This window comes from Macaca fascicularis, chromosome 8, assembly GCF_037993035.2.
Source record: "Macaca fascicularis isolate 582-1 chromosome 8, T2T-MFA8v1.1".
Classification (NCBI taxonomy): Eukaryota; Metazoa; Chordata; class Mammalia; order Primates; family Cercopithecidae; genus Macaca; species Macaca fascicularis.
In genome coordinates, this window is record NC_088382.1 from 154,517,709 (window position 1) to 154,540,996 (window position 23,288).

At 53.7% G+C, this 23,288-nt stretch overlaps 2 protein-coding genes and 2 long non-coding RNA genes across 14 annotated transcripts in view; 2 read left to right on the forward strand and 2 right to left on the reverse strand.

Annotated features, from left to right (window-relative positions):
• Window positions 1-3,155, reverse strand: part of LOC107130720 (uncharacterized) — a 5,796-nt gene extending 2,641 nt beyond the window's left edge. The window contains exon 1 of the long non-coding RNA XR_001493228.4: window positions 2,895-3,155. This is a non-coding gene — a long non-coding RNA (uncharacterized lncRNA). The remainder of the gene's footprint in view (window positions 1-2,894) is intronic.
• Window positions 1-10,302, forward strand: part of ZNF517 (zinc finger protein 517) — a 24,376-nt gene extending 14,074 nt beyond the window's left edge. For 7 of the 8 annotated variants that reach the window (XM_045398947.3, XM_045398944.3, XM_045398941.3 and 4 more), the window contains one exon: window positions 5,346-8,482. In XM_045398947.3, the coding sequence (XP_045254882.1) occupies window positions 5,346-6,538 (1,193 nt within the window). In that variant the 3' untranslated portion in view covers window positions 6,539-8,482. Of the gene's footprint in view, window positions 1-5,345; window positions 8,483-8,508 lie in introns of those variants that run through there. The other variant, XM_045398948.3, reaches the window with a different exon arrangement.
• Window positions 9,565-22,801, reverse strand: LOC135964854 (uncharacterized). Of its 3 annotated transcripts, none has more exons than XR_012416870.1 (3): window positions 21,297-22,801; window positions 10,482-10,599; window positions 9,565-10,064 (listed from the first exon to the last, which is right to left on the reverse strand). It is a non-coding gene; the product is annotated as an uncharacterized lncRNA (long non-coding RNA). The 3 variants fall into 3 exon arrangements; XR_010577614.2 differs by lacking the exon at window positions 21,297-22,801 and adding an exon at window positions 16,803-16,934 and having other exon boundaries at window positions 9,957-10,064; XR_012416871.1 differs by lacking the exons at window positions 9,565-10,064; window positions 10,482-10,599 and adding an exon at window positions 18,009-19,778.
• The window catches only part of ZNF7 (zinc finger protein 7), a 15,672-nt gene continuing 15,032 nt past the window's right edge, over window positions 22,649-23,288 (forward strand). For both annotated transcript variants that reach the window (XM_045398925.2, XM_045398919.2), the window contains exon 1: window positions 22,649-22,764. The gene's annotated coding sequence lies outside the window, so the exon portion shown is untranslated. The remainder of the gene's footprint in view (window positions 22,765-23,288) is intronic.

Here is a 23,288-nt window from a genome sequence, read left to right on the forward strand (position 1 = left end):
AGAGCGTTTCATATTTGAAATTTTGGTGCAATTTCAGTTGCCGGGAGGGAACCCACACGGGTTGTTGTCTTTCTCCTGGGGAAATGCAAGCAAAACCCCTGCCCCATGTTACCATGGTGCCTACTTCCCATTTGTTAGTTTTTGCATCCTTCCACCATACCCGCTTTCCTTTTTGTGGATCAAATTTATTTCCAGTGAAATGTTCTCTGCTGTAAAAGGTTGATTTCTTACTAGGTTTAAGAAGTTTAGTGTAAAAAGAGCCAGATTTAGCTGAGCATGAGGGGTGGTGGCGTCCCTCTTTGTCTTTGTGTCCTGTTTTCGAAGTTGATCTTTGAGTGTTTTATTGGCTCCTTCCACCAAGGCCTGTCCTTGAGAGTTATAGGGGATGCCAGTTGTGTGAGTAATTGCCCATGTCTGAGTGAGCTTTTTAAACACAGCACTAGTGTAGCCGGGGCTGTTGTCAGTTTTCAGTTTCCTGGGACAGCCCATAACCGAGAAACATGAAAGCATAGTCGTTTAACATGAGATGTACTTTCCCCTGTGTGACAAGTGGCCCAGATAAAATGAGAAAATGTGTCAATAGTTACATGTATAAAAGAAAGCTTGCCAAAAGCAGGATAATGAGTGACGTCCATTTGCCAGAGAGCATTCTGTGAAAGTCCTCTAGGGTTAACTCCTGAGGAAAGTGGCTGTAAAATTAACACTTGGCAAGTAGGACAGTGACGTGCAGTGGTTTTAGCTTATTTCCATGTGAGGGGGACTTTTTTGGAATCCCGCAGCATTGACATGAGTTAAAGCATGAAAATTTTCTGCACCAGTGAAAACAGGAGCAACTAATGTATCAGCTCAGGCATTTCCTGCCGAGAGGGGCCCAGGGAGGGGTGTGTGGGCCCCAGTGTGAGTAATGTAGAAAGGAGAAGACCTTGGCCGGGCGCGGTGGCTCAAGCCTGTAATCCCAGCACTTTGGGAGGCCGAGACGGGTGGATCACGAGGTCAGGAGATCGAGACCATCCTGGTTAACACGGTGAAACCCCGTCTCTACTAAAAAATACAAAAAACTAGCCGGGCGAGGTGGCGGGCGCCTGTAGTCCCAGCTACTTGGGAGGCTGAGGCAGGAGAATGGCGTGAACCCGGGAGGCGGAGCTTGCAGTGAGCTGAGATCCGGCCACTGCACTCCAGCCTGGGTGACAGAGCGAGACTCCGTCTCAAAAAAAAAAAAAAAAAAAAGAAAGGAGAAGACCTTGCTCTGAGTACAGACTGAAACCTTTGGAAAAGAAAAAGTAGGGTATCATCAGGCCGAAATTTGATTAAGGCAGTTTCAATGTTGCCAGCAACATGTACTACATAGGCCCAATCAGAAACAATGTTAACTGGTTCAGGGAAATCTTCAAGGACAGCCATGACAGCGATCAGCTCAGCTGGTTGTGCTGAACTAGGGAACAGTTCTGTTGGCCCTGTCTGTGCTTCTCGGCCATTACAGGAAGCATCAGTAAAAACAGTGAATGCTTCGGCTAGTGGGGTGTTTCTAGTCATGTGAGGTAAGATCCAAGAAGTGAATTTAAAGAACTGGAATAGTTTTACATTAGGATAATGATTATCAGTTATACCCAGGAAACCTGCCAAATGGACTTGCCAAGCAACGCACATTGCAAAAGCCTGTTGGACTTGTAATCGGGTGAGGGGAACGATGAATTTTTGGGGATTAATACCCTTGTCTTATAGCTGCATTCCTAAATAGTGATAAGAAGTCTGGATTTTTGAGGGGGCGGGGTGGGTAATAACCAAACCGGCTGGTGTGCTTGTTGTACCGCAGAAAAACAAGATGTTAACACGGGGCGTGAAGGTGCCGCGAGATCACCTGCCTGCTAGGCAAGATCGGTGGCCTGTGGCTGATTTTATGCCGCAGGGACAGCAGGTATTGGAGGCTGGAAAATTACAGGAAATTGCCAGGCTTTGGGATCCCCACATTCTCTTGCCTGTGCTATAGCCCTCATAAGAGGAGGGTCATTTCGAGGAATGTATGTAACTTGTTGCTTGTGAGCGGCAAGGGTAGTGGTGGCAACCGCAGTAGCGACCGGACCAGAAGCAGAAAAGAGGTTGGAATTTTGAATGGAGGAAGAGTTGAGAACCTGTAAACCAGGATGAGACCAGATTACTGCTGAGCAGGTCTTTCATGGGCCTGAAATCCAGGCGGCCGCGGCAACTGCGGACCAGGCTTCGAGGGAGCCTGAGGCTTCTTCAAGGGAGCCAGATTTGTCAAAAGAGACCCAGGCTTCAAGAGAGCCTGATTTTCTTTCTTTCTTTTTTTTTTTTTGAGACAGAGTCTCGCTCTGTCGCCCAGGCTGGAGTGCAGTGGTGCGATCTCGGCTCACTGCAAGCTCCGCCTCCCGGGTTCCCGCCATTCTCCTGCCTGAGCCTCATGAGACGCTGGGACTACAGGCGCCCGCCACCACTCCCGGCTAATTTTTTTGTATTTTTAGTAGAGACGGGGTTTCACTGTGTTAGCCAGGATGGTCTCGGTCTCCTGACCTCGTGATCCACCCGCCTCGGCCTCCCAAAGTGCTGGGATTACCAGCGTGAGCCACCGCACCCGGCCAAGGGAGCCTGATTTTCTGAGAGAGAATCAGGCTTCAAGGGAACCTGTGGCTCCAAGGGAGCCTGATTTGTGGAAAGAGAAATAGGCAGGAGAAATGGAAAACTAGGCTGTGGAGGGATAGGGTTGAGGGCCTCATTACCGGGCCAAACAGGCAGAAGGTTGAGAGCCCTACAGCAGGGCTGAACAGAGACAGGGTTGGGATAATACAGGAGGGCTTTTATAAAGTTTAAATAAGCCGAGTACTTAGTACTGGCCTGTCCCATGGTGTCCCCGGAATACTTTGAGTGCTCAAGCTTACCACCAAGCTTATTGACTGCAATCCTCAGGAATCTGTCGTCAGAATCCTCCGCTGAGTCCCACACTCAAGGCGCAACTTCACACAGAGAGGGAGAGCCCCATGTTGGAGTGCCAGATGTAGGGTCCAGCCCTACAGGGTCTGTGGGTTTTTCTCCTCGTGTGTGGAGATGAGAAATCATAGAAATAAAGACACAAGACAAAGAGATAGAAAAGACAGCTGGGCCCGGGGGACCACTACCACCAAGACACGGAGACCTGTAGTGGCCCCGGATGCCAGGCTGCGCTTTTATTGGATACAAGGCAAAAGGGGCAGGGTAAGGAGTGTGAGTCATCTCCAGTGATTGATAAGGTCACGTGAGTCACGTGTCCACCAGGCAGCGGGCCCTTCCCTGTTTGGCAGCCGAGGCGGAGAGAGAGAGGACAGCTTACACTATTATTTCTTCTATGCAATTTAATGACTCTTAGTACGTTCACTAATTATACTACTGCTATCTAGAAGGCAGAGCCAGGTGGACAGGGCGGAACATGAAAGTGGACCAGGAGCATGACCGCTGAAGCACAGCATCACAGGGAGACGTTGAGGCCTCCAGAGGCTGCGGGCGGGCCTGAGGGATGTCAGGCCTTCCACGAGAGGTGGTGGAGCAGAGTCTTCTCTAACTCTCCCGGTGAAAGGGAGACTCCCTTTCCCGTCTGCTAAGTAACGGGCGCCTTCCCAGGCACTGGCATTACCGCTAGACCAGGGAGCCCTCTAGTGGCCCTGTCTGGGCATGACAGAGGCTCACACTCGTCTTCCGGTCACTTCTCTCCGTGTCCCTTCAGCGCCTATCTCTGTATGGCCTGGTTTTTCCTAGGTTATGATTGTGGGACAGAGATGATGATGATGATTTTTTTTTTTTTGAGATGGAGTCTTGCACTGTGGCCCAGGCTGGAGCGCAGTGGTGCGGTATCAGCTCACTGCAAGCTCTGCTTCCTGGGTTCACACCATTCTCCTGCCTCAGCCTCCTGAGTAGCTGGGACTACAGGCGCCCGCCACCACGCCCGGCTAATGTTTTTTTTTTTTGTATTTTTAGTAGAGACAGGGTTTCACCGTGTTAGCCAGGATGGTCTCAATCTCCTGACCTTGTGATCCGCCCGCCTTGGCCTCCCAAAGTGCTGGGATTACAGGCGTGAGCCACCACGCACGGCCAGAACAGAGATTATTATAATGTTAGAATAAAGAGTAATGCTACAAACTGATGACTAATAATATTCATTTATCATCATATTTAAAATCTGTTTCTAGTATAACTATTCTTATTATATATATTTTCTTTATTATACTGGAACAGCTTGTGCCCTTGGTTTCTTGCCTTGGCATCTGGGAGGCTTGCCGCCCACAGGTTGCTTTGGTTTTCCCAGTTTCCCATGGCCCATGTGCCAGGGACTGAGCTCAGGGCAGTGGAGGCTGCAGAAAGAACCTTGAGCTGGGGAGGAGGCCCCCAGTCCTGGCGGTCTGTGCAGGCACCTGCTTTACGCACCTGCCCAGACATGTTTGCTGAGTGAATGAACTGTGGTGAACTCTGAAGGAGAGAGGAGTAAAGAACGTGGCTGTGGAGTGAGGTGCAACATGCACCTCATGCCTGGCCTGTCTTCCCTGCCAGACCTTGGGCTTCTCCTATGGGCTCCCCATGAGCCAGCCTCCCACAGTGCTGGAGCCATTATTAACCTTTTTGTTCCCTTCTCACCCGAACCCTCATTTTATTTTTATTATTATTATTTTTTTGAGATGGAGTTTTGCTCTTGTCACCCAGGCTGGAGTGCAGTGGTGTGGTCTTGGCTCACTGCAACCTCCACCGCCCGGGTTCAAACAATTCTCCTGCCTCAGCCTCCTGAGTAGCTGGGATTACAGGCACCCACCACCGCACCCAGCTAATTTTCGTATTTTTAGTATAGATGGGGTTTCACTGTGTTGGCCAGGCTGGTTTCGAACTCCTGACGTCAGGTGATCAGCCCACCTGGGCCTCCCGAAGTGCTGAGATTAGAGGCGTGAGCCACTGCGCCTGGCCTGAAACCCTGATTTTAAAACCTCTGGCAATAATTTCTCAAACCTCCCTGCACATCTAACAGACTCTTGTCTTCACCTGATTGTGTTATCGTGTCACAGTGTACATGTTTATTGAATCATGTTGTACACAAAAAATACATACAAGGTTTGTTTTGTTTTAAGACATAGTCTCACTCTTTGGCCCAGGCTGGAGTGCTGTGGCTTGATCTCAGCTCGCTATAACCTCTGTATCCCGGGTTGAAGCAATTCTCCTGCATCAGCCTCCTGTATACAAGTTTTATTTGTCATTTATACCTCAGTAAAGCTGGGTGTTGGGGGAAGACTTGGGAATAAAAAGGTTCTTCCAACAATAAGTTCGTTTGCGTGTAGAGGCTGGATCACCCTTCCGTTTTCTGTTCCTTCTCTCAGATTCCAGGATGGAGGCCGGGATCGTGGAGTCTCCTCTGCAGAGAAAGCTCTCCAGGCAGGCAGGACTGCCGGGCACCGTGTGGGGGCGCCTCCCCGGGGGGCACCCCGCACCACCCCACCCACGTGGTAGTCCTGAGGACGGGTCAGATAAACTCACCCGCCCCCGGGCTCGGGAGCGCAGCGCCTCCCCAAGGGTTCTGCAGGAAGACCCGGGCCGGCCCGTGGGGAGCTCAGCCCCCCGCTACAGGTGCGTGTGCGGCAAGGCGTTCAGATACAACTCGCTGCTGCTCAGGCACCAGGTCATCCACACCGGCGCCAAGCCCTTCCAGTGCACGGAGTGCGGGAAGGCCTTCAAGCAGAGCTCCATCCTGCTGCGGCACCAGCTGATCCACACCGAGGAGAAGCCGTTCCAGTGCGGCGAGTGCGGCAAGGCCTTCCGGCAGAGCACGCAGCTGGCTGCCCACCACCGCGTCCACACCCGCGAGCGGCCCTACGTGTGCGGCGAGTGCGGCAAGGCCTTCAGCCGCAGCTCCCGGCTGCTGCAGCACCAGAAGTTCCACACCGGGGAGAAGCCCTTCGCGTGCACCGAGTGCGGCAAGGCGTTCTGCCGCAGGTTCACCCTCAACGAGCACGGCCGCATCCACAGCGGGGAGCGGCCCTACCGGTGCCTGCGGTGTGGGCAGCGCTTCATCCGAGGGTCCTCGCTCCTGAAGCACCACCGGCTGCACGCCGAGGAGGGCCCCCAGGACGGCGGCGCGGGGCAGGGCGCCTTGCTCCGAGCGGCGCAGAGGCCCCAGGTGGGGGACCCGCCCCACGAGTGCCCGGTGTGCGGGAGGCCGTTCCGACACAACTCTCTGCTGCTCCTGCACCTGCGCCTACACACGGGCGAGAAGCCGTTCGAGTGCGCGGAGTGCGGCAAGGCCTTCGGTCGCAAGTCCAACCTCACTCTGCACCAGAAGATCCACACCAAGGAGAAGCCCTTCGCGTGCACCGAGTGCGGCAAGGCCTTCCGCAGGAGCTACACGCTGAACGAGCACTACCGGCTGCACAGCGGCGAGAGGCCATACCGGTGCCGCGCCTGTGGGAGGGCCTGCAGCCGGCTGTCCACCCTCATCCAGCACCAGAAGGTGCACGGCCGCGAGCGCCAGGAGGACACGGAGGGCAGGCGGGCGCCCCGCTGGGCTTCCCGATGATGGGGACGACAGGCCGAGGATTCACGCGGGAGGCCCACCCAAGCCGGCGGGGCCCCAGCGCAGAAATTCAGAACCCCGCGTCTTGACAGTGCAGCAAAGTCTGAAGAAAGGGCCAAGCCGGGCAGTGCGGAGGGAAAGGGCACCGGGCAGCCCGTGGTGCGGCCTCAGGGACTGCCATTAGCCACCATTTCCTGGGACCTTCCGGAAATGTCCAGGAGCGGCAGAAGTGAGGGAGGGAGGGGCAGCTATGCTCAGTCCCCAAAGAGCAGGGTACAGGGGACACCATGGACGCATATGCAGCCTGGCACAGCCAGGCCTTAGCACCAGGCCCTGTGTGGCGGTGAATTTCAGGTGTTGTGAAGCCGACTCACAGGACAGAAGGTGCCTTAGCTGCCTGCCACGTCTCCTACCTGTAATCCCATCACTTTGGGAGGCTGAGGCAGGAGGTTTGCTTAAGCCCAGGAGTTTGAGACCAGCCTGGGCAACATGGTAAAACTTCTCTACAAAAAATTTAAAAATCAGCCAGGTATTGTGGCTTGTGCCTATAGGCTGTGGTCCCAGCTACTCAGGAGGCTGAGGTGGGAGGATGGGTTGAGCCTGGGAAGTCAAGGCTGTAGTGAGCTATGATAGCACCACGGCACTCCATCCTGGGTGGCAGAGTGACACCTTGTTTAAAAAAAAAAAAAAGCCTAGATGACTGGTGGAGCTGTATCTATTATCTATCAATCAATCAATCAATCAATCATCTATCTTTGAGACAGGATCTCTGCCAGCCAGCCTGGAGTGCAGTGGCAGTTGTGGCTCACCGCAGCCTCGAGCTCCCAGGCTCATTTCTCCCACCTCAGCCTCCTGAGGAGCTGGGACTAAGACACACACACTGCATCTGGCAGCTGGCTAAGCATTGTTTCTGAGTGTGAGGATGTTTTCAGTGGACTCGGTGAAGGTCTGCCCTGTGTGGGCAGGCACATCCAACTGGCTGGGGGCCCAGATGGAACACAAAGGGGAGAGAGAAGCATATTCTCTTTTCTGGAGGGAGACACCCATCTCCTGTCCTTGGACATCAGGACTCCAGATTCTTTGGCCTTTGGACTCAGGCTTGCCACAGAGGCCTCCCAGGGCTCCTGGCCAGTCAGCCTCAGAATGAGAGTTACACCACTGGCTTCTTGGTTCAACCGCCTTCTTACCTGGACTGAGCCTCACTAATGGCTTCTCTGGGTCTCCAGCTTGCAGACAGCCTATGGGAGGACTTCTCAGCCTCCATAAGTGTGTGGGCCAGTTCCCCTAATAAAACCCCTCTCCTGGCCGGGCGCGGTGGCTCAAGCCTGTAATCCCAGCACTTTGGGAGGCCGAGATGGGTGGATCACCTGAGGTCAGGAGATCGAGACCATCCTGGCTAACACGGTGAAACCCCGTCTCTACTAAAAAAATACAAAAAACTAGCTGGGCGAGGTGGCAGGCGCCTGTAGTCCCAGTTACTTGGGAGGCTGAGGCAGGAGAATGGCATGATCCCGGGAGGCGGAGCTTGCTGTGAGCTGAGATCTGGCCACTGCACTCCAGCCTGGGCGACAGAGCGAGACTCCGTCTCAAAAAAAAAAAAAAAAAAAAAAAAGAAAAAGAAAAACCCCTCTCCTGGCCGGGCACGGTGGCTCCTGCCTGTAATCCCAGCATTTTGGGAGGCAGAGGCGGGCAGATCACCTGAGGTCAGGAGTTCGAGACCAGCCTGGGGAACATGGTGAAACCCCGACTCTACTAAAAATACAAAAATTAGCTGGGCGTGGTGGTGGCTGCCTGTAATCCCAGCTACTCGGGAGTCTGAGGCAGGAGAATCGCTTTAACCTGGGAAGTGGAAGTTGCCGTGAGCTGAGATCGAGCCACTGCACTCCAGTCTGGGTGACAGGGCAAGACTCTCTCTCAAAAAAATAAATAAAAATCCCCTCTCCTAAACTCTATTATTGGTTTTGTCTTTCTAGAGGACCCTAATACACTGCCCAGCAGAAGCCAGGAAGGAAGCCCTGCCAGCTCAGAAGGTGGGCCAGGAGAGAAGGGTGTGGCCAGAGGGGGAGCCAGTGGGGGTGCTGCATCCTCTCGGCCCCACTGGGAGCACCTTGTCACCCCTAACAGATGAAGAGAAGGTGAGGGGGATTGAGTTACCTGCCCACTGGTGTGTCAAACTCCATGGTGGGGGTGGGAACATGCAGACCTGGCCCCTCCAAGGCCCACTGCTCCCTGGGCTGTGCATCCCACAGTCCATGCCAGGGGCTGCAGAAAGAGCCATGGGAAGCCTGGCCCTGGTAGGGCACCAAGATGGGGAGGGCTGGATCCACCCTCCAGAGAACAAGAGCCCTGGGCAGTAGCCGGGACATGGTGGGGGAGGCTGAAGGGTTGTCCCTGAGCATCCCCAACATGGAGCTCAGATGTCTGGGCCATGGGCGGGAAAGCACGAAGGTCAGGGCCAGCCTGGGAAACCAAAAGCTGTGCCAAGATCCCTTTCACCTGGGGCAGCTGCCCACATTCCCGCCACTGGGTCCCATTGCCTGAGACTCCCAGCAGGTGCCTCTCTGAGTCTTTGTCCCATGCTGGAAGCCGGGATGTGCAGCACACACCTTCACACCCACAGCACGGACAGGAGGAATAACGCCTCCTTTGGGGATCCAGGGTTTCTGGTGTCTCCAGGTTTTTCAGGAGCCACCACGTTCCTCTCATCCAGACGTCGGCGCCCAAGGTGGAAGCAGGTGGTGGCACGCCTGGCCCAGCTGCAGGCCGAGTGCAGATCCTATGGCGAGTGTGGGATCCAGCCTGAAGCACAAGCCAGGTGCAGCCTGCCGGGTCAAGTGGGCAGGTACCTCCAACAGCCTGGAGCCATGAGGCCTTGGGCAGGGGCGCCGCCGGCATGGAGGTCTCCGGCTGGCAAAGTGGCCCCGAAAGAGTCCTGTGTCATAACCAGACTCACTTGTAACTTCTGTTGCTCTCCCTAGCTATATCCAAAGCATCCAGGATAGGTTCATCTCAACACATTCTAACTCATCTTGGACACAATCCGTTTATTCTGGTGGACCCCATTCACAGAACCTGGAATCCCTGCTCACCTTCCCCAACCCCTTATTGCTGGGTCATGTTCACAAGTTTCTGTCTCTTTTTGTTCCCGGTCCCAGTACCAGCTCCAATCAGCTTCTGAACCTCTATTGTGCAGCGCCTGAGACAAGGTGGGGGAGACAGGGACAGTAAAGCTCAGCCAGGTGCAGACTGCAGACTGGAAGCAAAGGCTGAGACAAGGTGGGAGAGACAGACAGTAAGCTCGGCAAGGTGCAGACTGCAGACTGGAACCAGAGGCAGGGCCACCCTCTTTCGGGGCATTTCTGGTCACTCCAGTCTGCTGGAAGGATTCTGTGTCTCACCAAGAGACTCAGGCATGGACCTGGGCTGCACTTTCTTTCTTCCTGTTACATGGATCTCTCTACCATGCCCCAGACCCAGCACCTCAGAGGCTTTCTCAAAGCTGCACTGCAGAAGTTCTAGCCAGAGCAACCTGGTAAGAGAAAGACATAAAGGGCATCCAAATACGTCCTTCCAAATGAGGAAGCCAAATTGTCTTATGTATAGAAAACCCTAAAAGCTTTATCAAAACATTCTTAGAACAAATTCAGTAAAGTTGCAGGATACAAAATTAACATACAAAAACCAGTAACATTTCTACATACCAACCACAAACTACCAAAAAAGAAACGAGGAAAGCAATTCCATTTACAATAGCAACAAAAAACAAACCTAGGAGTAAATTTAACCACGAGGCTGGGCGCGGTGGCTCACGCCTGTAATCCCAGCACTTTGGGAGGCTGAGGTGGCGGATCACGAGGTCAGGAGATTGAGACCCTCCTGGCTAATACAGTGAAACTCCATCTCTACTAAAAAATACAAAAAATTAGCCGGGCCTGGTGACACGCACCTGTAATCCCAGCTACTCGGGAGGCTGAGGCAGGAGAATTGTTTGAACTTGGGAGTCAGAGGTTGCAGTGAGCTGAGATGGCACCGTCGCATTCCGCCCCGGGTGACAGAGCAAGACTCTGTCTCAAAAAAAAAAAAAAAAATCAGTGAGGTTAAAGAGCTCTACAAAGAAAATTATAAAACACTGATGAAGGAAATTGAATAGGTCACACACATACAAAATGGAAAGTCATCTCATGTTCATGGATTGGAATAATTAATTTGGTGAAAATGACAATATTATCAAAAGCAATTTACAGATTAAATGCAATCCCCATCAAAATACCAATGACATTCTTCACAGCAATAGGGAAAAAAATCCTGAAATTCATATAAAATGACGGAAGACGCTGAACAGCCTAAATCAATCCTGAGCAAAAAGAACAAAGATGAAGGCATCACACTACTTCAAAATATAGTACCAAAGCCATAATAATCAAAACAGCATGGGCCAGGCACAGTGGCTCATACCTGTAATCCCAGAACTTTGGGAGGCCAAGGTGGGCAGCTCACATGAGGCCAGGAGTTTGAGACCAGCCTGGTCAACATAGCAAAACCCCATCTCTACTAAAAATACAAAAGTCAGCCTGGTGTAGTGGTGCACACCTGTAATCCCAGCTACTTGGGAGGATGTCTTGAACCTGGGGGCGGAGTTTGCAGTGAGCCAAAGTCGTGCCACTGCACTCCAGCCTTGGGAACAGAGAGCCTGTCTCAAAAAACAAAACCCAGCATGTTACTGATATAAAAACAGACACATAGACCAATGGAACAAAATAGAGAACCTAGAAATAAGTCCATATATTTAGTCAACTTATTTTCAACAAAGGTGCCAAGAACATTCACTGGGGAAAGAGCAGTGAAGGGTGCTGGGAAAACTGGAAATACATTTTGAGGATATGCAGAAAAGTGAAACTACAACCCTATGTTGTCTAGGTGCGGTGGCTCACGCCTGTAATCCCAGCACTTTGGGAGGCCGAAGTAGGTGGATCATTTGAGGTCAGGAGTTCAAGACCAGCCTGGTCAACATGGTGAAACCCCGTCTCTACTAAAAATACAAAAATTAGTTGGGTGTGGTGGCACACGCCTGTAACCCCAGTTACTAGGGAGGCTGAGACAGGAGAATCGCTTGAACCTTGGAGGCAGAGGTTACAGTGAGCCAAGATTGCACCACCACACTCTGCCCTGGGTGACAAAGCTAGACGCTGTCTAAAACAAAAACAGGCTGGGCACAGTGGCTCACGCCTGTAATCCTAGCACTTTGGAAGGCTCAGGTGGGTGGATTACCTGAGGTCAGAATTGCTTGAACCTGGGTGGCAGAGGTTGCACTGAGCTGAAATTGCACACTGCATTCCAGCCTGGGTGACAGAGACTGTCTCAAAAAAAAAAAAAAAAACCAACAGGCATATGAAAAAAGTGTCAACATCACTAATCAGAGAAATGCAAATCAAAACCACAATGAGCTATCATCTCATCCAGTTAAGATGATTATTAACAAAAAGACAACAGATGCTGGTGAGGATGTGGAGAAAGCAAGTACTCTGCTGGTGGGAATGTAAACTATACAGCCCCTATGGGAAACACCGGAGTTTTCTCAAAAAGCTAAAAAATAGACCTACCGTATGATCCAGCAATCCCACTGCTGGGCATATTTCCAAAAGAAAAGAAATCAGTATATCAAAGAGATCTCTTTATGCCCATGTTTACTGTGGCACTATTCACAATAGCCAAGACAGGAACCAACGTAAGTGTCCGTCGGCGTGTGAACGGATGAAGAAAATGAGGTACACTTACACAGTGGAGTACTGTTCATCATAAAAGGAGGAAATCCTAGGCTGGGTGCAGTGGCTCACGCCTGTAATCCCAGCACTTTGGGAGGCCGAGACGGGCGGATCACGAGGTCAGGAGATTGAGACCATCCTGGCTAACACGGTGAAACCCCGTCTCTACTAAAAAAAAATACAAAAAACTAGCCGGGCGTGGTGGCAGCGCCTGTAGTCCCAGCTACTCGGGAGGCTGAGGCAGGAGAATGGCGTGAGCCCGGGAGGCAGAGTTTGCAGTGAGCCGAGATTGCGCCACTGCACTCCAGCCTGGGCGACAGAGCGAGACTCCATCTCAAAAAAAAAAAAAAAAAAAAATAGCCAGGCGTGGTGATGCGTGCTTGTAATCCCAACTACTCCGGAGGCTGAGACAGGAGAATCGCTTGAACCCAGGAGGCAGAGGTTGCAATGAGCCAAGATCACACCACTGCTCTCCAGCCTGGGCGTCAGAGTAAGACTCCATTTCAAAAAAAAAAAAAAAAAGGTTGGTCTAATGCAGGTAGAGAGTAGAATGATGGTTACCAGAGGCTGGGAAGGATGGGGTGGGAGATGAATATATGTTGATTAACGGGTACAAACATAAAGTTAGATGGAAGAAATACATTCCAGTGTTTGATAGCACACTAGGGTGATAGCAGTTGCATAATTTATCACATATTTAAAAAGGGCTAGAAGGGCTAGAAGATTTGAAATGTTTCCAACACAAATAAATGATAAATGTTTGAGGCGATGGGTATCATAATCACCCTGATTTGATCATGGCACATTGTATTCATATGTAAATATCAAAATACCACACATAATTGTACACATATACCCCATATATGTGTACAATTATTACATATCCATCGATCAGCTGGGGGGGGGCATTCTTATGTCATGCACTTCTCCTAACTATGGGGAGGCTGAGATGGGAGAATCCCCTAAGGCCAGGAGTTGGAGACCAGCCTGGCCACATGCATGTGTAAACATCAGAATATCACATGTGCCCCATACATATGTACAATTATTATCACCCCAGGCAACATACTGAGACTTGTCTCTAAAAATAAAAAAATCAAAAAATTAGCCAGGCATGGTGTCACCTGCCTGTAGTCCCAGCTACTTGAGAGGCTGAAGTGGGAGGACTGCTTGAGCTGGGGAGCTCAAGATTACAGTAAGCCATGATCGCACCGGACCACAGAGTGAGACCCCATCTCAGACAAAAACATACAAATCAAATTAAGTGGCCGGGCGCGGTGGCTCACGCCTGTCATCCCAGCACTTTGGGAGGCTGAGGTGGGCGGATCACAAGGTCAGGAGTTTGAGACCAGCCTGACCAACATGGTGAAACCCCGTTTCTATTAAAAATACAAAAACTAGCCATGGTGGCGGCACCTGTAATCCCAGCTATTCAGGAGATTGAGGCAGGAGAATCGCTTAAACCCGGGAGGCAGAGGTTGCAGTGAGCTGAGATCACTGTCACCTGGGCGACAGAGCGAGACTCCGTCTAAAAAGAAAAAAAAAAAAAAAAAGAATATATAAGGAACTCACACAACTCAATAGCAAAAAAGTAATAATAATAGTAAAAATCTGATTTTAAAATGGGCAAATGATCTGGAAAAGAAATAGAAAAGACACTACAAATTGCTCTGACAGGGATGGAGGCTGTAGACCAGAGGAGGGAACCCAGATAAAATTCTACTATATAAGGATGTCTTCTGACAAGAAGTGGCATTGAAAGATCAAATAATCAAATGATGTGAGGCTGTGGTGCCTGCTTTGTAGAAATGAAAGGATCTAATTGAAGACAGAAGTTTTGGACACAGAGGCCACAGCCCAAATCCTTCACCTAAAATCACTATCTTCGAGCTACTTTTTAATTTTAAAATGTAAAAGGAGGCTGGGCGTGGTGGCTCATGCCTGTAATCCCAGCACTTTGGGAGGCCAAGGTGGGTGGATCGCTTGAGGCCAGGAGTTCAAGACCATCCTGGCCAACATGGCAAAACCTCATCTCTACTAAAAATACAAAAATTAGCCGGGCGTGGTGGCGGGCGCCTGTAATCCCAGCTACTCAGGAGACTGAGGCAGGAGAATCGCTTGAACCCAGGAAGTGCAGGTTGCAGTGAGCCGAGATCACACCAGCCTGGCTGATACAGCGAGACTCTGCCTCAAAAATAAATAAATAAATAAATAAATAAAATAAAATGTAAAAAGAAATAGGTAAAATTAAATACAGTAATACATTTTATTTTCCTTAAATCCAAAATATAATTCCAAATGTAATCAACATAAAAAATCATCTGAGAGATATTTTATTTTCTTTTTCATACTAAGTCTTTGAAATCAAGTGTTTGTTTTGCATTTGTGGCACATGGCAATTTGGACCAGGCACATTGCAGGCGTCTGATAGCCACATAGGCCTTGTGCCCACCACGCTGGACACTGCAGGACCTGACTAAAGGGGCGCTGGGGTGGGTGAACTGCTGTCTGGCCCCACTTCTAGACCCTCCTCTCCTGCAGCCCTCCCCACGGGGCCTGCCACTTCTCCCGCTCCCTGCCCCAGGCCACTGTTGGGGAGGTCAGCATAACCCTTGTCCCCTAAGTTAAATTGAGGGGCAAATCTGTAAGCTTCTGCCCAAAATGCCTCGGAGTGGACACTTCAATCTGGCAGCAACTCTGGGGCCAGTTAGCTTGGATTTCTACGTGACGGGCAAAATGTCATAGGCTCGCACAAGGACAGCAGCACCCTCCACCCAGCTCTGTGGCCTTTGGCTCTAATCTGACACTGTATGGGTGGCCAGGCCCCCAGGCTGGACCCACAGCAGCCTCCCATGACCACCAGGGGCCTGAGATTGGCAGTTAGAACTCAGATCCTGAACCAACCACATCCTGCAGAGCACTGAGCAAGGGACTCACCTTATGGCCTAAGATCCAGACTCCTCTGGGAGCTCCCCAGGGTCTGGCTTGGGGAAAAGCCTGTCACTAACTGAGGAGTCTGGTTACTCACACTGCTTCACCAGCAGCCCAAGGGGGGTTGGCAGGGGGTGGGGGAGATCACATTGCATTAGAAAAAGAAATCCCCCAGCCTACAGGACACAAGCTCCTTGCACCTGTCCTCCTCCTCTCCTGCTCAGCGTCACACTTGGCCTGCAATCGCCCACAGCTGTCCTCCTCACACACAGATGCTATGGAAGGCAGAAGGAGGGTCTGTGGGCGTGGGGGAGACCCCGGTGGCACCCTTAGCAGCCTGACCTCTGTGCCTCCGTGTCTTACCTCCAAAAGAGGGCATCTCCTGCCTCACAGGTGCTTGTGAGGACGAGCCGAGAGACCAGCTTCTACACGGCGAGGGGTTGTGACATGTCAGGGCTGTTCTGGACCCAGAGTTACTGCAGGGAACTGGAGAGATTGTGCTGCAGGAGCCAAGGAGGTTGCCCTGACAGGCCTGGAAGTGGCTTAGGTTTGGATCCTCCATCCCTGGGCACCTGGCATTGGGCAGACCAGCCTCCCTGGGGCAGTTCCCACTGAGAAGCCGCAAAGCATCCTCCTGGACCATCTGTACCCTGGGGAAACATCCCTTGGTCCTTCTGTACCCTTCAGACCAGCCCCTCTTGAGGGATACCCAGACTCGGGCAAGGCAGGAGCCAAGGGCAGTGAAGCAAACCTGTCAAGGTGCTGCCCGTTCCCTTGGGTGTCTCCCGCCAAGAGGCCTCCATTCTCAAGGAAGGGAGCGCTGGCCACCTGTGTGCATCCACCACGCGAGTGCGCAGGGGCAGGCTTGCCAGGATGGAGCGGCCTTGCCACCCACTGCCCACAAAGGCATCCTGGCACACCCAGCATGGTCTGAAACCCTCGTATGAAGGAGGAGCTCCTCACAGCCTGCTGCTGCCCCAGCCACAAGAAGCACATGAGCACAGGTAGGGCCCACGGAGTCCTTGGGGCCTGCTACAGGGGGCCAGTAACTATGTTCACACCAGCAGCCATAAGCACAGGGACACAGGCAGATACCACCAGCCTGGGAAGGACGGGTGCGGTGGCAGACACACCACCTGCCTTCTTGCCGCAGCAGGCCTGTGGCCACTCTCTGGCTCTGTCTGTCCCCGTGCAGGCTGGATCTCTGGGCACCGGTCCCTGGAGGACTCAAGGTCATGGGAGGATCTGGCCCTGCCCCCCAGGAGTCTAGGGGAGCTCAGAGGTGCTCCGCTGGAGACAGGCCTGTGAGGGAGAACCGTCATTCACCCCGCAGGCCACATAAGAGTGACAAGAGGTCACAGGTCTGAAAGGACACTGGCGAGGAAGATCGGGAGGGCACCAATGGGAGCTGGATGAGGCCCCAAGGCCTGAGGACAACCTTCACTCGCCGCAAGACACCTGACGGCCGCACCTGCCGCTGAAGCGGAGGCAGCAAGAGCTGCGGCCAGGAGTTCGGGACCAGCCTGTTGGCAGCTGCGGGAGAGACCCCACCAGGAACACCCAGCGCCACTCACCTGCCAGGCTCTAAGCTCTGGAGCTGTGTCTGTTCTCAGAGTCCACCCCAAGGCGGCGAGACACTGCTGGGCCTCACAAGCCCTGTGCCCTGGCCGTCGCCTGCATTGACAAGGCCCGGCAATCCAAGCTGGCTCGTCCGGCAGCTCCAGAGACCCCTCGGTGTTCGTAGGTCTTTGTGAACTGGGGAGAGCTGGTGAGCAGTCTCCCCTTCTGTGAAACAATCTGGGCCTCAATGATGAGTGAGAAGCCCAGACTCAGGTCCAGTCCTGACGGCCGGCCACCCTCCCTCCTCTAGGACACCCTCCTCTTGTCCATCACACCAGTACGTCCCCTTCTCCTCCCTCTAACTTCCACTGAGGATGGCCAGCCCTCCTTGGGCTCCACTCCCCTAACCAGGGCTACAGTCCTCACAACCCGGCTTGAGGTCTGAAGGGGTGGCCTGCCCCTCCACACTTGTGGGTGTTTCTCATTAGGTGGAATGAGAGACTTGAGAAAAGAAAGGAGACACAGAGACAAAGTATAGAGAAAGAAAAAGTGGGCCCAGGGGACCGGCGCTCAGCTTACAGAGGACCCACACCAGCACCGGTCTCTGAGTTCCCTTAGTATTTATTGATAATTATCTTTACCATCTTAAAGATAAGGGAGTGGCAGGACAATAGGATCATTGTAGGGAGGAAATCGGCAGTAAGACATATGAACAAAAACCTCTGTGACATGAATAAGTTTAAAGGAAAATGCTGTGCCTTGAGATGCATATGCAAACATCTCCATAAACCTTTTAGCATTACTTCAGCCTATCACATGGGGAGAAACCTTGGACAACACCTAGCTTTCCTAGGCAGAGGTCCCTGCGACCTTTGGCCGTAAGTGTCCCTGGGTAGTTGAAATTAAGAGAATGGTGATGACTTTTAACCAGCAAGCTGCCTTCAGGCACTTGTTTAACAAAGACACATCCTGCACAGCCCCAAATCAGTTAAACCTTGAGTCACCACAGCACATGTCTCTTGCAAGAACAAGGTTGGGGGTAGGATCACAGATTAACAGCATCTCAAATACAGAACAAAATGGAGTCTCTTATGTCTACTTCTTTCTATATAGACACAGTAGTAACAGGCTCTTTCTTTTCCCCACAGAGGTCTGAGCTACCAGCTGAGGGTTTCTGCCCTGGGCTCTAGCTAGGGCCTCCTGGCTCCTTTGTTCTTTCCTTTCTTTTCTTTTCTTTTTTTTTTTTTTTTTGAGATAAGGTCTGGTTCCATCACCCAGGCTGGAGTGCGGTGTCGTGATCTTGGCTCACTGCAACCTCTGCCTCCCAGCTTCAAGTGATTCTCCTGCCTCAGCCTCCTGAGTAGCTGGGACTACAGGCACCTGCCACCATGCCTGGCTAATTTTTGTATGTTTTGTAGAAACAGGGTCTTGCCAGGTTGCCCTGTCTGATCTAGAACTCGTGAGCTCAAGCCATTTGCCCTCTTTGGCCTCCCAAAGTGCTGGGATTATATGCATGAGCCACTGTGCCCGGCTGACTCCTTTTTCTGAAACTCTTGAAAACTTCTTGTCTCTAGACCCGCTCAAATTCAAAATCTACTCCCAAATCTCAAGACTGCGAAGAAACAACAGTCAAATCTCAGCCATCCCCAGCCACAAGCTCAAGGCTGATGGACAGACCCCCACCTAGACCCAAACTGCGTCTCTGTCCTGGGGGGACAGACCCAGCCTGGACCCCTCTGTGCTGAGCCCCTCTGGTCCTGGGCACCTCAGCAGTCCCACCAACCTCTTACCATGCCATCTCTGTCGCCAGTCGGGTGCCCCAGAGCCTGCAATGGTGGTTGATTGACAGCTCCCCTCTCTCCTCCATAGTACAGCGCCACCCCCCCACCCCCCAGCAATGCAGCCGTTCCTGTTCAACAACAGGCCCCAAATGACCAACATGACAACATGGAGGTCCCAGCAGCTGCTAATCGAACCCCAGGTTTCTCCTGCTTGAACCCAGGGAAGGATCCTTTGCCTCCTGATATGCACTTCAAACGGCTGTGTGCTGCTGAAGGCCCTGGAAACGCAGCCTCACCTGGCCTCAGCTCTCCTCATCCTCACCTGGAATGACCACATTCCCCGCACCAGGGCAAAGCCAATCGCTGTCATTCAGGCTGCTCCTCCCTGACCGCCTGTCTTCTGTCAGGACCCCTGGTGCCCCGCACAGCAGGCACAGAGAAGACCCTCCAAGGCCACGGCAGTAGATCCCCTCTCCCAGCCCATGTCACCAGGTCCCCAAGCCGGACCCTCACTGTTGACTCATAACCAGCCCATGTGGTGCTGCTTCCTGAGGCTGCCTCCCTCTGGGCATCCCTGGTGTGATGGCAGTACGGTCATCCCCAACGCACAGCAGAGCCTCCATCTCCGGGACCTCCGTGCCGGTCCTCCTCTGTGTGTGCGCAGCAGCCACCACTGCTGTTCCCAAAACCTCAGTCCCATGGCTGCTCTGGCACTCATGGGTCTCTGTATGGCACATTGCCCAGGTGGGGCCCGCTGTCTGCCCCGGCCCTCTGTGAGGTGGGCGCTGTGGCTCTTGGAGGCTCCTGGCTCCTAGTTCTCTGTCCTCCGAACCTTCTGAGCTCCCAGGCCCTCTCCAAGTTGTGGCCTGGCCTATGGCAGTGGGGCTGTGGCCACCCTGTTCACACTCACCCGTTGGGAGCACTCTTCCCCATTTCTGGCTGGGTGAGGATCGGGGCATCTCCTCTTGTTCCAGCAGGGAGATTAGCTCAGGTTTGGAAGCTGGGAATCCTACTTGAGGAAAACAGTCCAGAGGCCTGGAGAGATCCTGGGGAGGTGGAGCAGGCAGGGCCTGAACTGGGGGACCCTCCCACACCCAGCTAGCCAGGCGGGCTGCCCACTGGACACTTGAAGGGTAGGAAGCAGCTGCCAAGATCTCACCCCCAGAGATGCCCAATTGTGGCACAAGCCTCCAGTCTCTCTTGATTTGGCTGCCAGAGAAAAGCAAATTCTGCTTGTGGTTGTCATCATGTGGTCCCAAACAGATCATCACTACAGGGAGAAGCAATCTCCTCTGTACTCTGATGGGTGTGGGATGGGTGAGGACTGACTGTCCAGAGGGCCCAGGGTGCCTTCCAGGAACACCCACAGCACTGCTGACCTGATGCTCACCTCACCCCTTCCCACAGCAGCCCAGCGCCCTCCTGGCAGGCCCGCTGCTCCCCAGCTCACCCCCGTCAGGCACTATTCCTCCCTAGATGTCCTCTCCACCGCACGGAGGCTTGGACTGGACTTCACCAAGACATTTGAAACCATGCACCAGGGAATGTGTGCATAGAATGAAGAACCTTTTGTTTGTGGGGCTCCATCTCTGCTCTCTAGGGTCACCCAAGCATTTGGGGCCTTGATCCTGGAGAGGCTGCTCCCTCTAGGGCTAATTCCCAGAGACAGCACACACTCCCCTTCCAGTGCACCTTTTTTCTTTTTTTTTTGAGGCGGAGTCTCACTCTGTCACCCAGGCTGGAGTGCAGTGACATGATCTGGGCTCACTGTAGCCTCTGCCTCCTGGGTCCAGGCGATTCTCCCATCTCAGCCTTGAGTAGCTGAGACTACATGCGTGCGCCACCACACCCGGCTACTTTTTATGTATTTTAATAAAGACGAGGTTTCACCATGTCGGCCAGGCTGGTCTCACCGCAGGTGATCTGCCCTCCTCAGCCCCCTGAAGTGCTGGGATTACAAGCATGAGCCACTGCGCCCAGCCCCAGTGCACCTCTGAGACACAAACCAACCAATCCAGAGTCCACAACTATCTATCTCCCTTATCACACCATCACTCACCAAGCCAATATTTCCCCTGCCCTAAGTCAACTGGGAGCCAGGTACTGGACAAGAAGGGGCCACCCCTATAGCCCAGAGCCTGCCACAGTTGTTCAAATAGTCCAGTCCTGAGCTCACTCTGCATACCTACCCTGCCTGCCCTCTCCTTCCAGAGAAAATAAAGGCTCCGGCCGAACTCAGCCCTCTCCCACTTTCTGCCTCCTGGCCATCCCTGGTCCTTCTCACGTGGCCCTGTGTGCCCTGCCCAGTTTCCAGGGACCTGTGACTGTAACTTCTGCCTTCACGACAGTCTTTTTCACGTGTGCACGCCTTACCACACCTGATTAAAACAAATCCAGGGGGCCGGGCGCAGCGGCTCACACCTGCAAGCCCAGCGCTTTGGGCGACGGAGGCGGGCGGATCACCTGAGGTCAGGAGTTCGAGACCAGCCTGGTTAACATGGTGAAACCCCATTTCTACTAAAAATACAAAAAATTAGCCAGGCATGGTGGTGCGTGCCTGTAATTCCAGCTACTCGGGAGGCTGAGGCAGGAGAATCGCTTGAACCCGGGAAGTGGAGGTTGCAGTGAGCCGAGATTGCATCATTGCACTCCAGCCTGGGCAACAAGAGTGAAACTCTGTTAAAAAAAAAAAAAAAAAAAAAAAATCCAGGGTACATTTGAACTCACCTTGAGATATGGGTGTCTGCAGATGGTAAGGGACCTGTGGAGGGGCTCTGTTGGTTGGAAGCACCATTGCTCTGGGCCATCCACTCGGATACGGAGAGTGCTGTTGGAAATGCAGCATCGCCTTGAAAGTGGCTTTGTAGTTGAGATTTTTTTCCTGGAAACATTTACAGCTTGGAACTGTTCTATCTGACCAAATATGAGGAGTTTAGAGTTGCCCCAAAAGTGGCAGCAAGGGAGTTGCCTCAAAGACTTCCCCAGCCTGTCCCGAGATGGAATTGGTTGGGATTCCAAGGAAAGAAGTGGTAAATGATCAGTCCAGAGCATTTCTTCCAGACATTTTCATATGGAGCTTCAGCTTTCTTGGGATCGACGGTGAGGCAAGGGATGCTTTACCCAAGCACGTTTGCAGCAAGGGAGTCTGGCTATGGAGCTTAGATGAGAGTTTAAGGGACTGGGCTCAGGGCAGGGCCAGTTTCTACGTATTCAGCAATAGGGTTGACTGTGTTTTTAAGCAACCTAAACAGCTTTTTCAAGGAATGTGCCAGGCCCCAGCCTGGGTTCAAGGCTGCAGGGAACACGCAGTGGCCAGGTCCCGGAGCAGTGAAAGGACTCTGTGTTTCTCAATCAGTAGAGAAAGAAAGAGGGGGAACTGGAAGACCCTGTGAATCCCAATCTCAGACAGGGATGAGCAATCCAGGCTGGCCCAGAGCATAAGCACCGTGACCATGTGAGGCCTGAGTGCCTCGCTGTGGAGGGTCTGCTTGCTCAGTGGGCTCTTGACTCAGCCAGGTAGTGGATGCAGTGGATGGAGGAAGCCCCCTCACCCCAGACAGGATCTCAGGGCCTCAGAGCCCTGGCATCTGCATCCTGGACACAAGGAAGGTGCCTATGAGGTGGACGCACTAGCCAGGCTCTCTCCCCCTCCTGCTCCTGTGTTACCCTGGTGTGCCCCCTCACGGGCCAGGCTGGGGCACAGGGTTGCCGGCCCCTACCAGCCCTGCGGGTCTGGAGGGCGGCTGGGGAAGCAGACCCCTGTCCTTCCCGATCCTTCGCGACATGCTCCCTGAGCAGCCAGGAACTTAGGTGACCAGAGAGGGTGTGGGGCTGAGGGAGCCGAACTGGGGGCTGCAGAGGCGGGGGTGGGAGTGGTGGGATCATCCGCACGGGGAGAGGCGAGGCCGGCGTCTGTTTTTCACCTGGGTCTCCCTGGGGGGGGTTCGGGGGTGCCTGACTCTTCCCTCCTTTGGTTTGCGCAGATTTCCCCGCGCGGGTTCGGATCAGCACGCCGGGGGAGCCCGGCTTACGTCCCTCCTGGACCTCCGCCCCGTTCTTCCCGTGGGGAGGGGCGCGTCAGGCGGATCCTGCGCTCTCCGGCCGCTGGGCTTCCCCGGGAGCCACGCGGGAAGGTCCAGGCAGCCGAGACGCAGGCAGCGTCCTCGCCGAGGCTGCGGGTTCGTGGCCATCCGGGGTAGGCGCGCAGGCTCTGCCGGAGGCAGAAGGAACCCGAGGGAGGCGGGGTGGAGGGCGGCGCGGGGCCGGGGCGGGGCGGGGCGCGGGGCCGGGGCAGGGTGGAGGGCGGCGCGGGGCCGGGGCGGGGCGGGGCGCGAGGCCGGGGCGGGGCGGGGCGCGGGGCCGGGGCGCGGGGAGGGGCGGGGCGCGGGGAGGGGCGGGGCGAGGGGACGCCGGGCCCGGCCTCGGGCATCTCCGAGGCGCGCCTTTCCCCAGGGTCCTGGAGGCTCTGAGACTCCGCGCCCGCTCCAGCCGCCCACTGGGGACAAGGCCCGGGCCAGGCGTCTCCGCGAGTCGGGGTCCGGAGCGCGCCCAGCAGCCGCCTCTTGTCGCAGGGACGTGGGCGGGCGGTGCCTGAACAGCCTCGGTGAGAACCAGCGCCCGAAGCTGGTGATCCGGGGTGCGCAGGGCCCAGCCGGGGGATCCCCTGGATCTCCGCCAGCCTGGCCCCGACCCCGCTCCTCCCACCCGCCAGCGAGGCCC